The sequence below is a fragment of the Oncorhynchus mykiss genome, chromosome 16 (genome assembly GCF_013265735.2).
Source record: "Oncorhynchus mykiss isolate Arlee chromosome 16, USDA_OmykA_1.1, whole genome shotgun sequence".
NCBI lineage: Eukaryota > Metazoa > Chordata > Actinopteri > Salmoniformes > Salmonidae > Oncorhynchus > Oncorhynchus mykiss.
The window spans coordinates 78,269,403-78,292,242 of record NC_048580.1 but is presented as its reverse complement, the minus strand read 5'-3'; the positions used below and the strand labels follow the sequence as shown (position 1 = coordinate 78,292,242).

Genomic DNA, 22,840 nt, shown 5'->3' with positions numbered 1-22,840 from the left:
GTCTCGGTGAAACACGATGTACATTTTTAATGTCCCATTGTTAGGATAATTTTAATCGTAGGTCATCAATTTATTATCCAATGATTGCACGTTAGCAAGAAGGACGGACGGCAGTGGGGGTTTACTCACTCGCCTACGGATTCTTAGAAGGGTGCCTTTTCCTGCGTCTTTTCTTCACACAAATGGTGTGGCTCTGGGCCTGTTCCAGTGAAGCAGGATATCCTTCTCGTCAGACTCGTTAGAGGATAAAGTTTCTTCCTGTCTGCGGTGAGTAATAGCTGTTCTGGTGTCCGGAAGTTATTGTCGGTCATAAGAGACGTTAGCAGCAACAATATGTACACAATCAGTTCAGAAATAAGTTACACAAAACGCAAACACTAACAAAACAGCACAATTGGTTGGGCGAATGTAAAACATCAGCCATGTTCTTTGGCGCCATCTTTTATAAAAACGCCAACCTTTTCTGAGTCCAGATCACCTTTGCAGTCAAAAACCAAGCTGAGATCTACTGCTCAGATTTATAATTTTTTACACATTAACCTGACACAAACAGTTTTGTAGGAATGAGGTTTGGGCAGTAGGCCTAATACATCATCTCGGCATATGATTGGCCTGCCAATATTGTTAATCAGACCATATCTTTTTAAACTCGAGCTTTGATAACAAAATACATCAGTTGGTTGGAGCATGAATGAAAGTATTTTTATTTTTTATTTCTCTGGACTGATGGAATCTGCATCTGAAGGTCAACCATGTCAAATCACGCTGATTTTCAGGTCAGTCAGAGCTCTAGAAAGATGCCAGAGTTTCCGACTTGGATTTCCAAGTTGGATGACTGTTCAATAGATTTTTCCCAGCCGCCTCTAACGGTCCCTGCTCTCTCCTTCCTTTCTACCTGGTGGCGAAACTCGAGTGGCACCGCATCTGCCTCATGCACACATCCACACATCCATGCTGTTCCTGTGGTATAGTGTGTGTGTGGCAGGCTTACAATGATGACAAAAAAAATATTTGAGAGTGGGGTACGGGACTATAACAAGTTCGGGAACCACTGGTGTACAATATGCAGGAAACAGTATTCAATGGTTTGCAGTGAGGGACTTCCAATGTGTCAAGCCTACGAGAGGCTAGCTGAGCTAGAAACAGTTGGCTAGAAAAACAACTATTCAGTCAAAGAAACAATGTTCATGAAATTGTTCACTTGCTAGCAACAGAAAGCAGACAATTCCTTTCAAACAGATATGGCTATATATGGTTGTAACATCTACAGAAGACACAGGAATGCCAATGGAGGTGTTGCTGTTTATATTCCGGTTAGGCATTCTCCCATAAAGAAACGGACTTAACTGTCAAATCCCCATGGATAGATGATTAATTGATAGCCTCATCTCTTTCAGCCAGTTTAAGGGAATGACAAATAAGTCTGGCAACACAGCAGATTGGCAAAGATACAATACATTGACAAATGACTTGACCTCTCTGGGATCGTTCGGGACGCTAGCGTCCCACCTCGCCAAAAGCCAGTGAAAGTGCAGGGTGCCAAATTCAAAACAGAAATCTCATAATTAAAATTCCTCAACCATACAAGTACAGTGCCTTGCGAAAGTATTCGGCCCCCTTGAACTTTGCGACCTTTTGCCACATTTCAGGCTTCAAACATAAAGATATAAAACGGTATTTTTTTGTGAAGAATCAACAACAAGTGGGACACAATCATGAAGTGGAATGACATTTATTGGATATTTCAAACTTTTTTAACAAAGCAAAAACTGAAAAATTGGGCGTGCAAAATTATTCAGCCCCTTTACTTTCAGTGCAGCAAACTCTCTCCAGAAGTTCAGTGAGGATCTCTGTATGATCCAATGTTGACCTAAATGACTAATGATGATAAATACAATCCACCTGTGTGTAATCAAGTCTCCGTATAAATGCACCTGCACTGTGATAGTCTCAGAGGTCCGTTAAAAGCGCAGAGAGCATCATGAAGAACAAGGAAGACACCAGGCAGGTCCGAGATATTGTTGTGAAGAAGTTTAAAGCCGGATTTGGATACAAAAAGATTTCCCAAGCTTTAAACATCCCAAGGAGCACTGCAAGCGATAATATTGAAATGGAAGGAGTATCAGACCACTGCAAATCTACCAAGACCTGGCCGTCCCTCTAAACTTTCAGCTCATACAAGGAGAAGACTGATCAGAGATGCAGCCAAGAGGCCCATGATCACTCTGGATGAACTGCAAAGATCTACAGCTGAGGTGGGAGACTGTCCATAGGACAACAATCAGTCGTATATTGCACAAATCTGGCCTTTATGGAAGAGTGGCAAGAAGAAAGCCATTTCTTAAAGATATCCATAAAAAGTGTCGTTTAAAGTTTGCCACAAGCCACCTGGGAGACGCACCAAACATGTGGAAGAAGGTGCTCTGGTCAGATGAAACCAAAATTGAACTTTTTGGCAACAATGCAAAACGTTATGTTTGGCGTAAAAGCAACACAGCTGAACACACCATCCCCACTGTCAAACATGGTGGTGGCAGCATCATGGTTTGGGCCTGCTTTTCTTCAGCAGGGACAGGGAAGATGGTTAAAATTGATGGGAAGATGGATGGAGCCAAATACAGGACCATTCTGGAAGAACCTGATGGAGTCTGCAAAAGACCTGAGACTGGGACGGAGATTTGTCTTCCAACAAGACAATGATCCAAAACATAAAGCAAAATCTACAATGGAATGGTTCAAAAATAAACATATCCAGGTGTTAGAATGGCCAAGTCAAAGTCCAGACCTGAATCCAATCGAGAATCTGTGGAAAGAACTGAAAACTGCTGTTCACAAATGCTCTCCATCCAACCTCACTGAGCTCGAGCTGTTTTGCAAGGAGGAATGGGAAAAAATGTCAGTCTCTCGATGTGCAAAACTGATAGAGACATGCCCCAAGCGACTTACAGCTGTAATTGCAGCAAAAGGTGGCGCTACAAAGTATTAACTTAAGGGGGCTGAATAATTTTGCACGCCCAATTTCAGTTTTTGATTTGTTAAAAAAGTTTGAAATATCCAATAAATGTTGTTCCACTTCATGATTGTGTCCCACTTGTTGTTGATTCTTCACAAAAAAATAGTTTTATATCTTTATGTTTGAAGCCTGAAATGTGGCAAAAGGTCGCAAAGTTCAAGGGGGCCGAATACTTTCGCAAGGCACTGTATTTTACACCATTTTAAAGATACACTTCTCGTTAATCCAACCACAGTGTCCCATTTCAAAAAGGCTTTACGGGTAAAGCCAACATATAATTATGTTAGGTCAGCAACTAGTCACAGAAAGCATTCAGCCATTTTCCAACCAAAGAGAGGTGTCACAAAAAGCAGAAATATAGATCAAATGAATCACTAACCTTTGACGACCTTCATCAGATGACACTCCCAGGACTCATGTTACACAATACATGTATGTGTTGTTCGATCAAGTTCATATTAATATCCAAAAACTTCAGTTTACATTGGCGCCATGTTCAGAAATGCCTCAAACATCCGGAGAAATTGCAGAGAGCCACATCAAATAACAGAAATACTCATCATAAACTTTGATGAAAGATACATGTTTTACATAAAATTAAAGATAAACTTGTTCTTAATGCAACCGCTGTGTCTGATTTCAAAAAAGCTTTACGCCAAAAGCACAATATTCAATAATCTGAGAACAGCGTTCAGCCACAAAAGCAAGCCATACACTTACCCGCCAAATGGTATAGTCAACAAGTCATAAATAGCATTATAAATCTTCACTTACCTTTGCTTATCTTCATCAGAATGCACTCCCACTTCCACAAGAAATGTTCGATTACGTCCATATTTGTCCAAATACCTCCGTTTTTGTTCACGTTTAGTTCACTATTCTAAAGGCACAATGTGCAAAATCCAGACAAAGTCAGAGTTCCTTTACAGTTTGTAGATGTCAAACGATGTTTACAATCAAACCATTAGGGTCTTTTTATAATAAGTCTTCAATAATATTCCAACCGGACAATAGCGTATTCACTACAGAGGAAAAAGAAGGCACAGTGAGCCCGCGTGACTGTGCAGTAAACAACTGATGATTGGCCTCAGCCTAGTCCACTTGTTGAAACAGCTCTTATTTGACCACCTTCCACAATAGAAGCCTCAAACAACTTTCTAAAGACTGTTGACATCTGCTGGAAGCCTTAGGAAGTGCAATCTGGCCCCATAGACACAGCATATTGGATAGGCAATCGCTTAAATAGAACTACAAACCTCAGATTTCCCACTTCCTGGTTGGATTTGTCTCAGGTTTTTGCCTGCCATATGAGTTCTGTTATACTCAGACATCATTCAAACAGTTTTAGAAACTTCAGTGTTTTCTATCCAATACTACTAATATGCATATATTAGCATCTGGGACGGAGTTGCAGGTAGTTTACTCTGGGCACCTTATTCATCCAAGCTACTCAATACTGTCCCCCTGTCACCAAGAAGTTAACAAAAAGAAAACTATACTAATGGAACAAATATCAATTTAAAGAATGATTGTAAAAAGCTCTTGAGTAACTTAAATGAGATTCTAGGCAGAAAAACTCCATCCTTCAACTCGGCGTCATCCTTCATTGATGCAGATCACCGTAACTTTCCGAAAAATGTCTTCATCTTTAATCGATTAACTGTGCGATCCCTGAGACGCAACCAAACACGCCTTTTACACTTTATCATTTACTACCGGTCTCTTTCTCCCTCCCGTAGGGAACCATATTCTCCCTGATGAGGACCTGGCTGCCTTCCACTGGAGCCTTTTAGGACCAGAACACCCCCTGGCCTCACTCAAGGTATGACCTTTAACCCTTCCACTGGGGTCTGACCTTTAACCCTCTAGGTGCGTGCCCACCAGTTGGTGCTGCCTCCCTGTGAGGTGGTTATCAAGGCGGTGTCTGACCTCTAACCCTCTAGGTGCGTGCCCACCAGTTGGTGCTGCCTCCCTGTGAGGTGGTTATCAAGGCGGTGTCTGAGTACGTCTCCTCCTTTAAAGACCTGGGGAACCTCGACGCTGTTGCCAGGGACGTCTTCAACCAATCCCAGGTACACATTTAAATACTTTGCTTGGATCAAGAAATCACATTACTGTCCAGAAAGATTAAAATGTGTAGAGCCTGTGGTCTAGTGCTAATGTCCTTGCTCTAGACACATGTACTCATCTCCCCACCGGAGACCGGGGTTCAATCCCCACTCCACCCTGTCTACTCCTCTGATTTCATAACTGTCTAGATAGGATACATGGATACAGAAAGCACCTTCTCCATTCAGCTAGACTGACCATACCAGCTGAAACAGAGCAGTACCTTCTCCATACAGCTAGACTGACCATACCAGCTGAAACAGAGCAGTACCTCCTCCATACAGCTAGATTGACCATACCAGCTGAAACAGAGCAGTACCTTCTCCTCCATACAGCTAGACTGACCATACCAGCTGAAACAGAGCAGTACCTTCTCCTCCATATAACTAGACTGACCATACCAGCTGAAACAGAGCAGTACCTTCTCCTCCATACAGCTAGACTGACCATACCAGCTGAAACAGAGCAGTACCTTCTCCATACAGCTAGACTGACCATACCAGCTGAAACAGAGCAGTACCTTCTCCTCCATACAGCTAGACTGACCATACCAGCTGTAACAGAGCAGTACCCTCTCCTCCATATAGCTAGACTGACCATACCAGCTGAAACAGAGCAGTACCTTCTCCATACAGCTAGACTGACCATACCAGCTGAAACAGAGCAGTACCTTCTCCTCCATATAACTAGACTGACCATACCAGCTGAAACAGAGCAGTACCTTCTCCTCCATATAACTAGACTGACCATACCAGCTGAAACAGAGCAGTACCTTCTCCATACAGCTAGACTGACCATACCAGCTGAAACAGAGCAGTACCTTCTCCTCCATACAGCTAGACTGACCATACCAGCTGAAACAGAGCAGTACCTTCTCCTCCATACAGCTAGACTGACCATACCAGCTGAAACAGAGCAGTACCTTCTCCTCCATATAACTAGACTGACCATACCAGCTGAAACAGAGCAGTACCTTCTCCTTCATACAGCTAGACTGACCATACCAGCTGAAACAGAGCAGTACCTTCTCCTCCATACAGCTAGACTGACCATACCAGCTGAAACAGAGCAGTACCTTCTCCTCCATACAGCTAGACTGACCATACCAGCTGAAACAGAGCAGTACCTTCTCCTTCATACAGCTAGACTTGACCATACCAGCTGAAACAGAGCAGTACCTTCTACTACATACAGCTAGACTGACCATACCAGCTGAAACAGAGCAGTATCCTGCTAGCTGCTTAGCCTTTGTCCTATGCAGGCCTGCAATCTATAAGCCATGTACCTTAAGTCGAGACTGCCAAAATAACAGTACCACTAGCTTTCTGTCACCCCTCCTCTCTTTTGCTCACATTCTCTCTAGTCTCGTATGGAGGATAAGGTGGAACGTTTTAAGAAGGCTGTGGAGTATTTCTCATCTGCCTCTAAACCACGCCCACTCTCCATGGGACCCTCCCCCTACCTTTGTGAGTAACTCTGCCATTGGCTGAAGCCATCATACTCAAACCTCTCCTCGGGGACCTCCAGCAGTTCCATGTATTTGGTTTATTCCAGAGATGGCACACCTGATTGAACTTGTCAACTAATCTTCCAGCCCCTGACTAGTTGAATCAGGTGAGCTGGTCCCAACAACATTGAGACGTCTGAGGGTTCTTGAGTAGAGGACTGAGAAGCACTGGGCTAAGGCACCTGCCAATCATATCTACTGTAGTCTGAAAAGAAGTGCTTTTCCTCTGAAATCGTTAGGCTTGCTTAACTGGATGTGTCCATTTGTCTTTCTGTGTGGTGCCAGGGTTTGGTCCGGCTCCTTTTGGCAGTCCTCCTGGCCACATGGGGGCAATGCAGCCTGGAAAGCACCAGGTAGGAGTCTCTGATGTCCCTTCACAAAGTATTGATACACCTTTATTTATTCCTCATTTAGTTGTTACAACCGGAGTTAAACATTCATTAACAAATTCTCACCGATCTACACACAATACCCCATAATGACAAAGTAAAAACAAGTTTATAGAAATGTTTGTTCATTTATTGAAAACAAAATACAGATATCTAATTTACATAAGTATTCACACCCGAGTCAATACTTTGTAGAAGCACCTTTTGGTGGCGATTCCAGCTTTGAGTCTTCTTGGGTATGTCTATCAGCTTTGAATCTTCTTGGGTATGTCTATCAGCTTTGTACATCTAGATTTGCGGATTTTCTCAAGCTCTTAAGTTATATGGGGAGTGGCGGTGAACAGCAATCTTCAAGTCTTTCCACAGATTTTCAATGGGATTCAAGTCTGGGCTTTGGCTAATCCTTTCAATGGCTTTATAGGAGCTATATTTAACATTATTGTTCTGAAGCTGTTCCAGCATTGCTTTGGCTGTATGCTTTGGGATCATTGTCCTGTTGGAACATATATCTTCGCCCCAGTCTAAGGTCATTTGCACGCTGAAGCAGGTTGTCATCAAGGATTTGCCTGTATTTGGCTCCATTAATTTCTCCCTCTATCTTTACCAGTCTCCAAGTCCCTGATGCTGAAAAGCATCCCCATAGCATGATGCTGCCACCACCATGCTTCACGGCAGGGATGATGTTAGACGGGTGATGAGCTGTGCCTGGTTTCCTCCAGAAATTTGCATTGAGGCCGAAGTTATTTTTTACATTTTATTTTTGTCTTATCAGACCACAATCTTTTGCCTTTATGCTTTAATTCTTTCACATGCCTTCACATGACAGGCTGTCATGTACCTTTTTCTCAGGATAGACAGGCTTCTGTCTGGCCACTCTCCACTTAAATCCCAGAGACTGTTGTCCTTCAGACAGGTTTTTTTCCATCTCAGCCAAGGAACTCTGTCAGAGTGGTAATTGGGTTCTTGGTCATCTCCCTGACCAAGGTCCATGCCCGTTTGGTCCGACAGCCAGCTCTAGGAAGTCTGGGTAAGAGCAACAACGACTCAGCCGTGAAATGGTAGGCCACACTAGCTCACAGAACGGGACTGCGTAGCACGTAACCGAGGACAAACCATCTTTACAACACTCATTGCCGAGTTCTAAACTGCAAAGCAGCACTATAACTGTTCTTTGGGAGCTTCATGAAATGGTTTTCCATGGCAGAGCAGCTGCATACAAGCCGGCGTAATTCCAAGTGTTGGTTGGAGTGGCGTAAAGCTCACCGCCATTGGACTCTGAAGCAGTGGAAACGTGTTCTCTGGAGTGAATAATCACGCATCACTATCTGGCAGTCGGACGGACGAATCTGGGTTTGGCGAATGCCAGGAGAACTCTACCTGCCCCAATGAAAAATGCCAACTAAAGTTTGGAGGATGAGTAATGGTCTGGGGCTGTTTTTCATGGTTTGGGCCCCTTAGTTCCAGTGAAGGGGATTTGATTTGATTTTGATTTGAAATCTTAACGCATACAATTCTGTGCTTCCAACTTTGTGGCAACAGTTTGGGGGAAGGCCTTTTCCTGTTTCAGCATGACAATGCACCCGTGCACAAAGCGAGGTCCATACAGAAAAGGTTTGTCGATCATTGTGCAAGAACTTGACTGGCCTGCACAGAGCCTTGAACTTAACCCCCAACGTCAGTGCCGATCTCACTAATGCTTGTGGCTGAATGGAAGCAAGTCCCCACAGCAATGTTCCAACATCTAGTGGTAAACCTTCCCAGAAGAGTGGAGGCTGTTTAGAACAGCTAAGGGGGAACCAACTCCATGTTAATACCCATGAGATGTTCGATGGGCAGGTTTCCCCACATTTTTGGTCATGTAGTGTAGATACGCCTCATCACAATTCTGTCTAGATCTATGGCCATTTCCTTGGACTTCATGGTATGATTTCTGCACAGTAAACTGTGGGACCTTAAATAAACCAGTGTTTTGCCATCTATTTTGTGAAGTGCACCAGTCCCTCCTGCAACAAAGCACCCCCACAACATGATGCTGCCACCCCCGTGCTTCACGGTTGGGATGGAGTTCTTCGGCTTGCAAGCCTCCCCTTTTTCCTCCAAACATAATGATGGTCATTATGGCCAAATAGTTCTATTTTTGTTTCATCAGAACATTAGGACATTTCTCCAAAAAGTACCATCTTTGTCCCCATGTGCAGTTGCAACGGTAGTCTGGCTTTTTTATGGCGGTTTTGGAGCAGTGGCTTCTTCCTTGCTGAGCGGCCTTTCAGGTTATGTTGATATAGGACCCGTTAACTATGGATATAGATACTTTTGTACCTGTTTCCTCAAGCATCTTCACAAGTTCCTTTGCTGTTGTTCTGGGATTGATTTGCACTTTTCGTACCAAAGTACGTTCATATCTAGGAGACAGAACGTGTCTCCTTCCTGAGCGGTATGACGGCTGCGTGGTCCCATGGTGTTTATACCTGCGTACTATCGTTTGTACAGATGAACGTGATACCTTCAGGCATTTGGAAATAGCTCCAAGGATGAACCAGACTTGTGGAGGTCTACTATTTTTTTCCTGAGGTCTTGGCTGATTTCTTTTGATTTTCACATGATGTGAAGCAAAGAGGCACTGAGTTTGAAGGTAGGCCTTGAAATACATCCACAGGTACACCTCCAATTGACTCAAATTATGTCAGTTAGCCTATCAGAAGCTTCTACAGTCATGACATCATTTTCTGGAATTTTCCAAGCTGTTTAAAGGCAGTCAACTTAGTGTATGTAAACTTCTGACGCACTGGAATTGTGATTCAATGAACTGTAAGTGAAATAATCTGTCTGTAAACAAATGTTGTAAAAAACACTTGTGTCATGCACAAAGTAGATGTCCTAACTGACTTGCCAAATCTATAGTTTGTTAACAAGAAATTTGTGGAGTGGTTCAAAAGTGAGTTTTAATGACTCCAGCCTAAGTGTATGTAAACTTCTGACTTCAACTGTATACTTGTGCTGGTGGGAACATGTCCTTGTTCAGCTGTGACCCTTTGGGTGAATAAACTTGGTTTGAGCTCTTGGTCGTCTGTCAGTTCTATGTCCTGTAGCTCCTAACACTGCTAAATGAACTAGTGTAGCCACACCAGGGCGTAACATAAGGACAACTTCAGAGTATGCTTTTCTGTTCTTCTGAAATAGACTACATTTTCTTCAGGCCTGTCTAAAATAAATAATGGACTTATTGTGAAGGTGTAGGCTATATTACATGGGATGCTATAAAGTCCATGGAGAATAAGAGCACCTCCTCCCAGCTGCCCACTGCACTGAGGCTAGAGAACACTTTCACCACCGATAAATCTGCGATAATTGATCATTTCAATACGCATTTTTCTATGGCTGGCCATGCTTTGTGTCGCACTGCTTTGCTTTATCTTGGCCAGGTCGCAGTTGTAAATGAGAACTTGTTCTCAACTAGCCTACCTGGTTAAATAAAGGTGAAATTTAAAAAATGATAATTTCATGACCGCCCTAGTTCTGACTGAGCTCAATCGTCATGACTGTTTCTGTGGTTTCATACAAACTTTGAGAAATAACAAGGAGTGCCCACAATGTGTTTTGTGTGTGCAGTGCTTTAGTCATGACTCTCTCAAAAATAACAAATTAAAACACACCCTGACCAAACATCCACAGCATGATGGTAAACCCAGGGAGTTCTTTGAGGACAGGGCGGAACGCTTTAGGAAACAGGGCTTCAGGAAACAGGGCTTTGACAGTGGACAAGTTAGACAGCTATCAATGCATTGTTGTCACTTAATAACAGGTGATGATCAGCAGACATAAGGGAGTACTATCTCTCCTAGTAGTGTTTCTCTTTCAAACAATCCCCTTGAACACAGCTAATAGCTAGCTAGCTATTGTTAGCCGGAGCTAGCTAATTAACAGTACATATGAAGATGTACAATCAGCCCTACTGTGCATTTTACTGTATAAATGTTTGTTGAAAGTCTTTTGGAACTGTTAAAATACAATTAGTTTTATTCTGTACTGGAATAAACTAATTGAAATGAGATGTTTTTTGAGGCAAACACTCGCACAGTTCTGGGTTGTTCATCTACAGCAGGAAGCGGTCTCCTGCCTGACTGAGAAAGCAGGAGATGTTCTGGTCCAGTTTGGCACCACATAATGTGAGTCAGGGTTATCAACTCTGGCATACTTAAAACAAGTACAGAAACAGACTCAATACTGAGCATGACCTCAGGGTTGCACGGTCTCAAACTGAGCCCAGAATAGACCTGCTTGTTGAAAAGTTCAACCAGCCACACACCTCATTAGGACTGTGTGTGTTCTGTTATACATCTGTGTGACGTGATCAATACGTCTTCTTCTAGCTCAGAATGAAAATTATTTGTGTTTAATTTGTGTGTTTAATGGGGAAAAATAAACATGAAGTGCTATATACAGTATATGGGTATTACATTGCCATTATGTCAGCCTAAAACAAATAACATTGTAATGTACCATATTTATGTATAGTTGCATGTTTTCATAAGCTTGGGTCCTAGAAAAACACATTTTTATTTAGGTCCCAGGCTGAAAAAGTTTAAGCATCCCTGAGCTAAGTGGATGGGTCACTATTGTCTACACATGTTCATGAAATACAATAGATGGCTGTAATCACCCCCAGACACATCTAGCTAGCTAAGTGGATGGGTCATGTAATCATCTCGTGAAGTATCTTGTTTAAACATAGCTAGCTAGCTAGCTAGCTAGCTAGCTAGCTAGCTAAACAATGAACCAGGTAGCTAAAGCTAACCAACCCTGTTCAATGTTAGCTGGCAAATATTTAGGCCATAAAAATAAATGCAAATGGATTTCTGATTAGAATAATATTACTACACAGATCATACATGTAACTTTAGCTAGCGAGCCGGCAAGCTAATGTTCTCCAGCTGGCTAACAGCTTTAACTTGAAATTAAAATTACTCTCTGACTGAATTAGAAACATGAATGCACTCTTCACGACAGACTGGAACCATTTAACTCCATTTTGTTTTTAGCTGCATCTTGTTTGGCCAGCGTTGTTTCAAGTCACTGTTTCATGCTGGAAAAATAAGAGAGACGCACACTCTAGGAGCTCAGATGCAAAAATGTAATTACCAATGTTTCGACAGCCAAGCCGTCTTCATCAGGGTATATGTTTCATGCTGACCATGGTGTGTGCAGAAAGTAGCTCATCACAACTTTTTCCAAATCAATTTTTGTCACATGCGCCAAATACAACAGGCGTTGTGAAAAGTAAAAAGTATTTACAAAAAATAAACTGAAATAATAAAAAATACAATAATTTATTTTCAAGGAGCAACAATAAAATAACAGTAGCGAGGCTATATAAAGGGGGTTCCGGTACAGAGTCAATGTGTGGGGGCACCGGTTAGTTGAGGTAATTGAGGTAATATGTAGGTAGGTGTAAAGTGACTATGCATAGATAATAAACAGAGTAGCAGCAGTGTAAAAAATAAAAATTGGGGGTGTGGACAATGCAAATAGTCCGGGTAGCCATTTTATTAGCTGTTCAGGAGTCTTATGGCTTGGGGGTAGCAGCTGTTTGGACCTAGACTTGGTTCTCCAGTACCACTTGCTGTGCGGTAGCAGAGAGCACAGTCTATGACTAGGGCGGCTGGAGTCTTTGGCAATTTTTTGGGCCTTCTTCTGACACCGCCTGGTATATAGGTCCTGGATGGCAGGATGCTTGACCCCAGTGAGGTACTGGGCCATACGCACTACCCTCTGTAGTGCCTTGTGGTTGGAGGCCGAGCAGTTGCCTTACCAGGTGGTGATACATGTTGCAGCTTGTAACGGTTTTGACTTGAGGTTATTTTTTATAGGGGTGCCAGGTAGGTTGTGCCTACCAGAGAAAACATTGGTTTCTCCTTTTAGTTTGGGAGGGAATGAGTCCCATCTGGTCCGTCAAGTCTACACCAATACAAAGGACTTATGTAAACGTCAGGAGGGAAATCAACTTTTCATAAACCCTTAAAACATTGAAAAGAACTTCAAAACAACTGTATTCTTTTGCGTGGGTTGTATTAGCAACATCAATGAATTACACACACATAATAATATAACACAATGAGTTCTGGTTCCTCCAGAAATGTCCTGTACCTCGGGCCTAAAAAGAGTCCCGCCCGGTAAAGGAGTTCAGTGAACTCAAGTGACTTTTGTCACGCAATGTTTGTCCGTTCATTCCGTGTAGCGTAAACCCAGTATTAAATCATACAATCAATATAACAATTTTACCACAGAACTTTAAAGCGTATCAGCTCTTACTAAGTCCTCAACTACATCTAACTACATAAATCATCACCGTATACATCATATCAAAACAAATGAAATACCGTATACAAAAAAGGTGGTAGTCAGTCGGTCAGTCAGACAATCCAATCCGCCAACAGATCTCCAGCGGAGAAAGGCCACGAAGAATAGAGAGGTGTAGTCCACGGACGCAAAGAGTGGATCCGATCCTGGGTAAACTCTCTCAGGCTACAAAACACACGTTTAACAGCAACAAAACAACCGGAATAGAGAAGCTTTGGGAACACATCCTCAGTCACGTCTCCATCACAAACGCCCTTTTTGCGCAGCTGATGCTGGCTATTTAATTGGGAATTAAAGGGAAAGCACCCTATTGGAAGGAGAAGCACTGAGACGGCTCAAAATAATTCAGGGCCGTCACAAGCTGAATAACTTTTTGAGGATCTGGGGACCCATGCCAAATCTTTTCAGTGTCAGGAGGGGGAATAGTTGTGGTCATGCCCTCTTCACGACTGTCTTGGTGTGTTTGGACGATGATCGTTTGTTGATGTGGACACCAAGGAACTTGAAGCTCGGACTGATTTGTCAACAGCACCTGCTAATTTCAGGGCATCAATGTTGTTGAGAAAAGTGGCAACTTTTTCAGTTCTCGATGGCTAACGTTATAGCGTTCCAAAACGCTGTGGTAGAAAGGACTATCAACACATACTGAGCAGCTCACGTTATCAACTGAAGCATGCGACATGGCAGACCAATCCAAACACTTCTCCCAGCATGTCCAGCCCATCCATTAGCTCAGCCAAAAATCCTGTCTTTTTCTGTGGCTAAACCAACTAGGCTCGTAATTTAACAATTGTATTTCTTATTTACAGTTTGAATATAACTTTGTTATTAAGGCAGAAAGTTTACATGTTCTAGAAGGGTTAGGGTTAGGGTCATGTTCTAGAAGGGTTAGGGTTAGGGTCATGTTCTAGAAGGGTTAGGGTTAGGGTCATGTTCTAGAAGGGTTAGGGTCATGTTCTAGAAGGGTTAGGGTCATGTTCTAGAAGGGTTAGGGTCATGTTCTAGAAGGCATTTCTGCTAAAAAAAGCTTTTTGATTAAAAACAAAATTGCCTGTCCTGTGTGATGTGCAAAATATGACTAGTTTCCTGAAGCGGGTCTCTCGCTCGCTCGCGGTCGCACTCTCTCTCTGTGGGTGTTTTTCAAAATGCATACTTGGCAAATCGGAACACGGGAGGGTTGGAGTAAAAGTCCAAATCAAAGTATGCGAGACGGAGCACGGAGGGCACTTTTCGAATGCGTGCTCTGTTTGCATCGATGCATGCTTAAAAATATGTACAAACTTCAACAGAAAGAACGCAAAGAAATATGACGTAACCATTTAAAAAGTTATGCTAATTTTCTTGAAATCAATGGTGGCCATTATTTGTGCTGAAGTGAGAAAATACACTCCAACCTGGGAATGAAATGTTGCCTGTTCACATCTCATATGTCGCCTCACTACACTATTTGATCTTGATACGTTAATAAATACATTCTGTGTTAATTTTGGCATGGTTACCTGCCTACAATACCCACTGTAGTGTGTGTAGGTCATAAGCCCAAGGTAAATCATTAGAGCTAACTGGCTAGCTACTAGAGTTAGCGAGCCCGATGGCCATGAAGAATCTACTGTACCTTGCGTTACATTAGTTTTGGATAATTTTTTCCTGTTTAACTAGCTAGCTGGCTTACGATTACGGTTCATATATCTAGCTGATAATTATGAAGTAAAATGTTAGATTTTTGTATATCTTGTTTTGTCTATTGTTGCCATTGTCCTGGCTGCAAGAAGGGTCAGTGAATGGGGAGGTGCAGCGTGAGGTAATACAGTAGGGGGAGTGCTGACGTAATACAGTAGGAGTGCTGCTCAGCGTGAGGTAATACAGTAGGGGGAGTACTGAGGTAATACAGTAGGGGGAGGTGCAGCATGAGGTAATACAGTAGGGGGAGTGCTGAGGTAATACAGTAGGGGGAGTGCTGAGGTAATACAGTAGGGGGAGTGCTGAGGTAATACAGTAGGGGGAGTGCTGAGGTAATACAGTAGGGGGAGTGCTGAGGTAATACAGTAGGGGGAGTGCTGAGGTAATACAGTAGGGGGAGTGCTGAGGTAATACAGTAGGGGGAGAGTTGAGGTAATACAGTAGGAGTGCTGCTCAGCGTGAGGTAATACAGTAGGGGGAGTGCTGAGGTAATACAGTAGGGGGAGTGCTGCTCAGCGTGAGATAATACGGTAGGGGGAGTGCTGAGGTAATACAGTAGGGGGAGTGCTGCTCAGCGTGAGGTAATACAGTAGAGGGGAGTGCTGCTCAGCGTGAGGTAATACAGTAGGGGGAGTGCTGCTCAGCGTGAGGTAATACAGTAGGGGGAGTGCTGCTCAGCGTGAGGTAATACAGTAGGGGGAGTGCTGAGGTAATACAGTAGGGGGAGGTGCAGCATGAGGTAATACAGTAGGGGGAGTGCTGAGGTAATACAGTAGGGGGAGTGCTGAGGTAATATAGTAGGGGGAGTGCTGAGGTAATACAGTAGGGGGAGTGCTGAGGTAATACAGTAGGGGGAGTGCTGCTCAGCGTGAGGTAATACAGTAGGGGGAGTGCTGAGGTAATACAGTAGGGGGAGTGCTGAGGTAATATAGTAGGGGGAGTGCTGAGGTAATACAGTAGGGGGAGTGCTGAGGTAATACAGTAGGGGGAGTGCTGCTCAGCGTGAGGTAATACAGTAGGGGGAGTGCTGCTCAGTGTGAGGTAATACAGTAGAGGGGAGTGCTGTTCAGCGTGAGGTAATACAGTAGAGGGGAGTGCTGCTCAGCGTGAGGTAATACAGTAGGGGGAGTGCTGTTCAGCGTGTGGTAATACAGTAGGGGGAGTGCTGCTCAGCGTGAGGTAATACAGTAGGGGGAGTGCTGCTCAGCGTGAGGTAATACAGTAGTGGGGAGTGCTGAGGTAATACAGTAGGGGGGAGTGCTGCTCAGCGTGAGGTAATACAGTCTGGGGAGTGCTGCTCAGCGTGAGGTAATACAGTCTGGGGAGTGCTGCTCAGCGTGAGGTAATACAGTAGGGAGTGCTGCTCAGCGTGAGGTAATACAGTAGGGAGTGCTGCTCAGCGTGAGGTAATACAGTAGGGGGAGTGCTGCTCAGCGTGAGGTAATAGTAGGGGGAGTGCTGCTCAGCGTGAGGTAATACAGTCTGGGGAGTGCTGCTCAGCGTGAGGTAATACAGTAGGGAGTGCTGCTCAGCGTGAGGTAATACAGTAGGGGGAGTGCTGCTCAGCGTGAGGTAATACAGTAGGGGGAGTGCTGCTCAGCGTGAGGTAATACAGTAGGGGGAGTGCTGCTCAGCGTGAGGTAATACAGTAGGGGGAGTGCTGCTCTGCGTGAGGTAATACAGTAGAGGGAGTGCTGCTCAGCGTGAGGTAATACAGTAGAGTGGAGTGCTGCTCAGCGTGAGGTAAAACAGTAGGGGAGTGATGGTCAGTGTGAGGTAATACAGTAGGGGGAGTGCTGCTCAGCGTGAGGTAATACAGTAGGGGGAGTGCTGCTCAGCGTGAGGTAATACAGTAGGGGGAGTGCTGAGGTAATACAGTAGGGGGAGGTGCAGCATGAGGTAATACAGTAGGGGGAGTGCTGAGGTAATACAGTAGGGGGAGTGCTGAGGTAATACAGTAGGGGGAGTGCTGAGGTAATACAGTAGGGGGAGTGCTGAGGTAATACAGTAGGAGTGCTGCTCAGTGTGAGGTAATACAGTAGGGGGAGTGCTGAGGTAATACAGTAGGAGGAGTGCTGCTCATCGTGAGATAATACAGTAGGGGGAGTGCTGAGGTAATACAGTAGGGGGAGTGCTGCTCAGTGTGAGGTGATACAGTAGGGGGAGTGCTGCTCAGTGTGAGGTGATACAGTAGGGGGAGTGCTGCTCAGTGTGAGGTGATACAGTAGGGGGAGTGCTGCTCAGTGTGAGGTGATACAGTAGGGGGAGTGCTGCTCAGTGTGAGGTAATACAGTAGGGGGAGTGCTGAGGTAATATAGTAGGGGGAGTGCTGAGGTAATACAGTAGGGGGAGTGCTGCTCAGCGGGAGGTAATACAGTAGAGGAGTGCTGCTCAGCATGAGGTAATACAGTAGGGGCGAGTGCTGAGGTAATACAGTAGGGGGAGTGCTGCTCAGTGTGAGGTAATACAGTAGGGGGAGTGCTGCTCAGCGTGAGGTAATACAGTAGGGGGAGTGCTGCTCAGCGTGAGGTAATACAGTAGGGGGAGTGCTGAGGTAATACAGTAGGGGGAGGTGCAGCATGAGGTAATACAGTAGGGGGAGTGCTGAGGTAATACAGTAGGGGGAGTGCTGAGGTAATACAGTAGGGGGAGTGCTGAGGTAATACAGTAGGAGTGCTGCTCAGTGTGAGGTAATACAGTAGGGGGAGTGCTGAGGTAATACAGTAGGAGGAGTGCTGCTCATCGTGAGATAATACAGTAGGGGGAGTGCTGAGGTAATACAGTAGGGGGAGTGCTGCTCAGCGTGAGGTAATACAGTAGGGGGAGTGCTGCTCAGTGTGAGGTGATACAGTAGGGGGAGTGCTGCTCAGTGTGAGGTGATACAGTAGGGGGAGTGCTGCTCAGTGTGAGGTAATACAGTAGGGGGAGTGCTGAGGTAATATAGTAGGGGGAGTGCTGAGGTAATACAGTAGGGGGAGTGCTGCTCAGCGGGAGGTAATACAGTAGAGGAGTGCTGCTCAGCATGAGGTAATACAGTAGGGGCGAGTGCTGAGGTAATACAGTAGGGGGAGTGCTGCTCAGTGTGAGGTAATACAGTAGGGGGAGTGCTGCTCAGCGTGAGGTAATACAGTAGGGGGAATGCTGCTCAGCAATACAGTAGGGGGAGTGCTGCTCAGCGTGAGGTAATACAGTAGGGGGAATGCTGCTTAGCAATACAGTAGGGGGAATGCTGCTCAGCGGGAGGTAATTGTAGGGGGGAATGCTGCTCAGTGTGAGAAGATACGGTAGGGGGAGTGCTGCTCAGCGGGAGGTAATACAGTAGAGGGGAGTGCTGCTCAGCGTGAGGTAATACAGTAGGGGGAATGCTGCTAAGCAATACAGTAGGGGGAATGCTGCTCAGCGTGTGTTAATACAGTAATGGGAGTGCTGCTCAGCGTGAGGTAATACAGTAGAGGGGAGTGCTGCTCAGCGTGAGGTAATACAGTAGGGGGAATGCTGCTCAGCAATACAGTAGGGGGAGTGCTGCTCAGCGTGAGGTAATACAACAGAGGGGTGTGCTGCTCAGCGTGAGGTATTACAGTAGGGGGAATGCTGCTCAGCGTGAGGTAATACAACAGAGGGGAGTGCTGCTCAGCGTGAGGTAATACAGTAGGGGAAGTGCTGCTCAGCGTGAAGGTAATACAGTAGGGGGAGTGCTGCTCAGCGTGAAGGTAATACAGTAGGGGGAGTGCTGCTCAGCGTGAGGTAATACAGTAGGGGGGAGTGCTGCTCAGCGTGAAGGTAATGCAGTAGGGGGAGTGCTGCTCAGCGTGAAGGTAATACAGTAGGGGGAATGCTGCTCAGCGTGAGGTAATACAGTAGGGGGAATGCTGCTCAGCAATACAGTAGGGGGAGTGCTGCTCAGCGTGAGGTAATACAACAGAGGGGAGTGCTGCTCAGCGTGAGGTAATACAGTAGGGGGAATGCTGCTCAGCGTGAGGTAATACAACAGAGGGGAGTGCTGCTCAGCGTGAGGTAATACAGTAGGGGGAGTGCTGCTCAGCGTGAAGGTAATACAGTAGGGGGAGTGCTGCTCAGCGTGAAGGTAATACAGTAGGGGGAGTGCTGCTCAGCGTGAAGGTAATACAGTAGGGGGAGTGCTGCTCAGCGTGAGGTAATACAGTAGGGGGAATGCTGCTCAGCGTGAGGTAATACAGTAGGGGGAATGCTGCTCAGCAATACAGTAGGGGGAGTGCTGCTCAGCGTGAGGTAATACAGTAGGGGGAATGCTGCTCAGCGTGAGGTAATACAACAGAGGGGAGTGCTGCTCAGCGTGAGGTAATACAGTAGGGGGAGTGCTGCTCAGCGTGAAGGTAATACAGTAGGGGGAGTGCTGCTCAGCGTGAAGGTAATACAGTAGGGGGAGTGCTGCTCAGCGTGAGGTAATACAGTAGGGGGAGTGCTGCTCAGCGTGAGGTAATACAGTAGGGGGAGTGCTGCTCAGCGTGAAGGTAATACAGTAGGGGGAGTGCTGCTCAGCGTGAGGTAATACAGTAGGGGGAGTGCTGCTCAGCGTGAAGGTAATTCAGTAGGAGTGCTGCTCTAATATCATGTTTTATGTGTTCTCCACACTATCGTCCTCACAAGAACGTACTGAAGAGAAGGTTGTGGGAGAATGTACTTGGAGCATGAGTGTGGAGTACGATAGTATGCATTTTGAGACACAACCTGTGTGTTTCCTCCCCAGGGGGTAAATCCACCCTATCCGAATGCTCCGTGTGGACCAGGCCACGCCTCTCTGTTCCAGAACCTGGCCCCCCTGCCGGACTGCAATGATTCGCTGTCTGGGACAATGGGCTACATGGATTGGTCGGCTCCATATGACCAGGGAGGAAGTAGATTAACGAATCACCACACGTCCGCTCCCTCTGGCCCCTCCCACTCGCCATCGTCTTCCTCCGATGGAGACGAACCAAACGACAGCAGCCAGTAAGACACCTGTTACACTTACACACACACACACACCTGTTACACACACACACCTGTTACACACACACACCTGTTACACACACATACCTGTTGCTTATGGTAGTCCATTGTATCCGATGATGACTTCTACTTCTGAGTTAACTGAATAATTTGGTTACTTGGTCCAAGATCCACAAACTTTATTTCAGGTGGGGTATGTACAGTCTGTGTTGGTGGGGGCAGGCATGGTCGCTGTCTCTGTGCTCCTCTCCTCCTCCCACCTCTGTACACCGCTCAGGCAGAGCTACCACCAGGTGGAACGGTTGGCAGCAGCGTCCTCAAGGTCTGTGGGTTTGATGTTGCACTTCTTCAGCAACGTTTTTAGCTGGTACTTGTAGAGCTTCATCTGCCCCCCCTACAGAGCGCTGGCCAAGATGTAGCTGTCCCCCCCTACAGACCGCTGGCCAAGATGTAGCTGGCCCCCCCTACAGACCGCTGGCCAAGATGTAGCTGGCCCCCCCTACAGACCGCTGGCCAAGATGTAGCTGGCCCCCCCTACTGACCGCTGGCCAAGATGTAGCTGGCCCCCCCTACAGACCGCTGGCCAAGATGTAGCTGGCCCCCCCTACAGACCGCTGGTCAAGATGTAGCTGGACGTATTCTCACCTGGAGTTTAGCCAGTACCACACCGTGATATGTCCAGCATTCAGTAACCCTCGTGTCACGTGTCAGCAGGACGTCATTAGTGTCGGAACGTCTCACTGTGACGTAGTCAATCAGGTTCCAGTGTTTGGAGCGTGGGAGCATCCATGATGTAGTCAATCAGGGGCCCGTGTTTGGAGCGTGGGGGCATCTATGATGTAGTCAATGAGGGGCCCGTGTTTGGAGCGTGGGGGCATCTATGACGTAGTCAATCAGGTTCCAGTGTTTGGAGCGTGGGGGCATCTATGACGTAGTCATTCAGGGGCCTGTGTTTGGAGCGTGGGGGCATCTATGATGTAGTCAATCAGGGGCCTGTGTTTGGAGCGTGGGGGCATCTATGATGTAGTCAATCAGGGGCCTGTGTTTGGAGCGTGGGGGCATCTATGATGTTTTATATTTGTTCTTCAGCTGGAACAAGGTGCCAGTGGCACTGAGATCATGATCAGCACAGAGTTAGCAGTCTCATTCCGTTCTCATTGACCTGGCCAACACCATGCCTACCCAGCACTCCGCTCCATATCCTGTTGTTCAGTCCCACTCTAGTGTTGAAGTCACCCAGCACTCTGACTCCATATCCTGTTGTTCAGTCCCACCCTAGTGTTGAAGTCACCCAGCACTCTGACTCCATATCCTGTTGTTCAGTCCCACCCTAGTGTTGAAGTCACCCACCACTCCGCTCCATATCCTGTTGTTCAGTCCCACTCTAGTGTTGAAGTCACCCAGCACTCTGACTCCATATCCTGTTGTTCAGTCCCACCCTAGTGTTGAAGTCACCCAGCACTCTGACTCCATATCCTGTTGTTCAGTCCCACCCTAGTGTTGAAGTCACCCAGCACTCTGACTCCATATCCTGTTGTTCAGTCCCACCCTAGTGTTGAAGTCACCCAGCACTCTGACTCCATATCCTGTTGTTCAGTCCCACCCTAGTGTTGAAGTCACCCAGCAGAAACATCTTGTCATTCCGGAGGATGTAGTGAAGGGCCTCATCTAGTGAATGGTAGATCAGTCCTTTGCCTCATTTTCAGATGGTAACGTTGGTGCACTAGTCACATGCACCCTGCGGTTGCCCCCCCCACACACACATTACACACACACACACACCTCATAGGTTATTCATGAAGGTCTGTGTGCTGTGACGTCGCTACTGTTACTATAACATTGTTTTAGTCTTAGTTAGCACCAACTCTCTCCCACCCCACTAACCCTCTCTTCTCTCCCCCCTCACTAACCCGTTCTCTCCTCCTCTCTCCCCCCTCACTAACCCGTTCTCTCCTCCTCTCTCCCCTCTCACTAACCCGTTCTCTCCTCCTCTCTCCCCCCTCACTAACCCGTTCTCTCCTCCTCTCTCCCCCCTCACTAACCCATTCTCTCCTCCTCTCTCCCACCTCACTAACCCATTCTCTCCTCCTCTCTCCCCCCTCACTAACCCGTTCTCTCCTCCTCTCTCCCCTCTCACTAACCCGTTCTCTCCTCCTCTCTCCCCCCTCACTAACCCGTTCTCTCCCTCTCTCCCCCCTCACTAACCCGTTCTCTCCCTCTCTCCCCCCTCACTAACCCATTCTCTCCCTCTCTCCCCCCTCACTAACCCATTCTCTCCCTCTCTCCCCCCTCACTAACCCATTCTCTCCCTCTCTCCCCCCTCACTAACCCGTTCTCTCCCCCCTCACTAACCCGTTCTCTCCCTCTCTCCCCCCTCACTAACCCGTTCTCTCTCCCCCCTCACTAACCCTTTCCTCTCACTCTTTTCACTCTTTCAGCCATCTGACAGACAAGTCCTCCGGGTGGGACGATCCGTCCGGCCGGGGGAGTGGAGGGGATGGTTCCCACGGTACCGGGAGCGGGTCCAACATTCCATCGCTGTTGTCAATGGCGACGCGGAGTCACATGGACATAACCACGCCCCCTCTGCCTCAAGTCAGCGCTGAGGTGTTGAGAGTAGCAGAACACAGACATCGCAGAGGACTAATGTATCCAGAGATATACCACATACTGACCAAGGTAACAGACACAGAGGACTGATGTATCCACAGATATACCACATACTGACCAAGGTAACAGACACAGAGGACTGATGTGTCCACAGATATACCACATACTGACCAAGGTAACAGACACAGAGGACTGATGTGTCCACAG

The 22,840-nt window shown here is 46.2% G+C and overlaps 1 protein-coding gene across 1 annotated transcript in view; it reads left to right on the top strand.

Annotated features, from left to right (window-relative positions):
- The window catches only part of LOC110492720 (constitutive coactivator of PPAR-gamma-like protein 2), a 108,810-nt gene that overhangs the window by 22,706 nt on the left and 63,264 nt on the right, over nucleotides 1-22,840 (top strand). Inside the window, exons 3-8 of the mRNA XM_036947862.1 lie at nucleotides 4,753-4,835; nucleotides 4,957-5,085; nucleotides 6,486-6,588; nucleotides 6,915-6,982; nucleotides 19,782-20,023; nucleotides 22,462-22,702. Coding sequence (XP_036803757.1) covers nucleotides 4,753-4,835; nucleotides 4,957-5,085; nucleotides 6,486-6,588; nucleotides 6,915-6,982; nucleotides 19,782-20,023; nucleotides 22,462-22,702 — 866 coding nt within the window. The remainder of the gene's footprint in view (nucleotides 1-4,752; nucleotides 4,836-4,956; nucleotides 5,086-6,485; nucleotides 6,589-6,914; nucleotides 6,983-19,781; nucleotides 20,024-22,461; nucleotides 22,703-22,840) is intronic.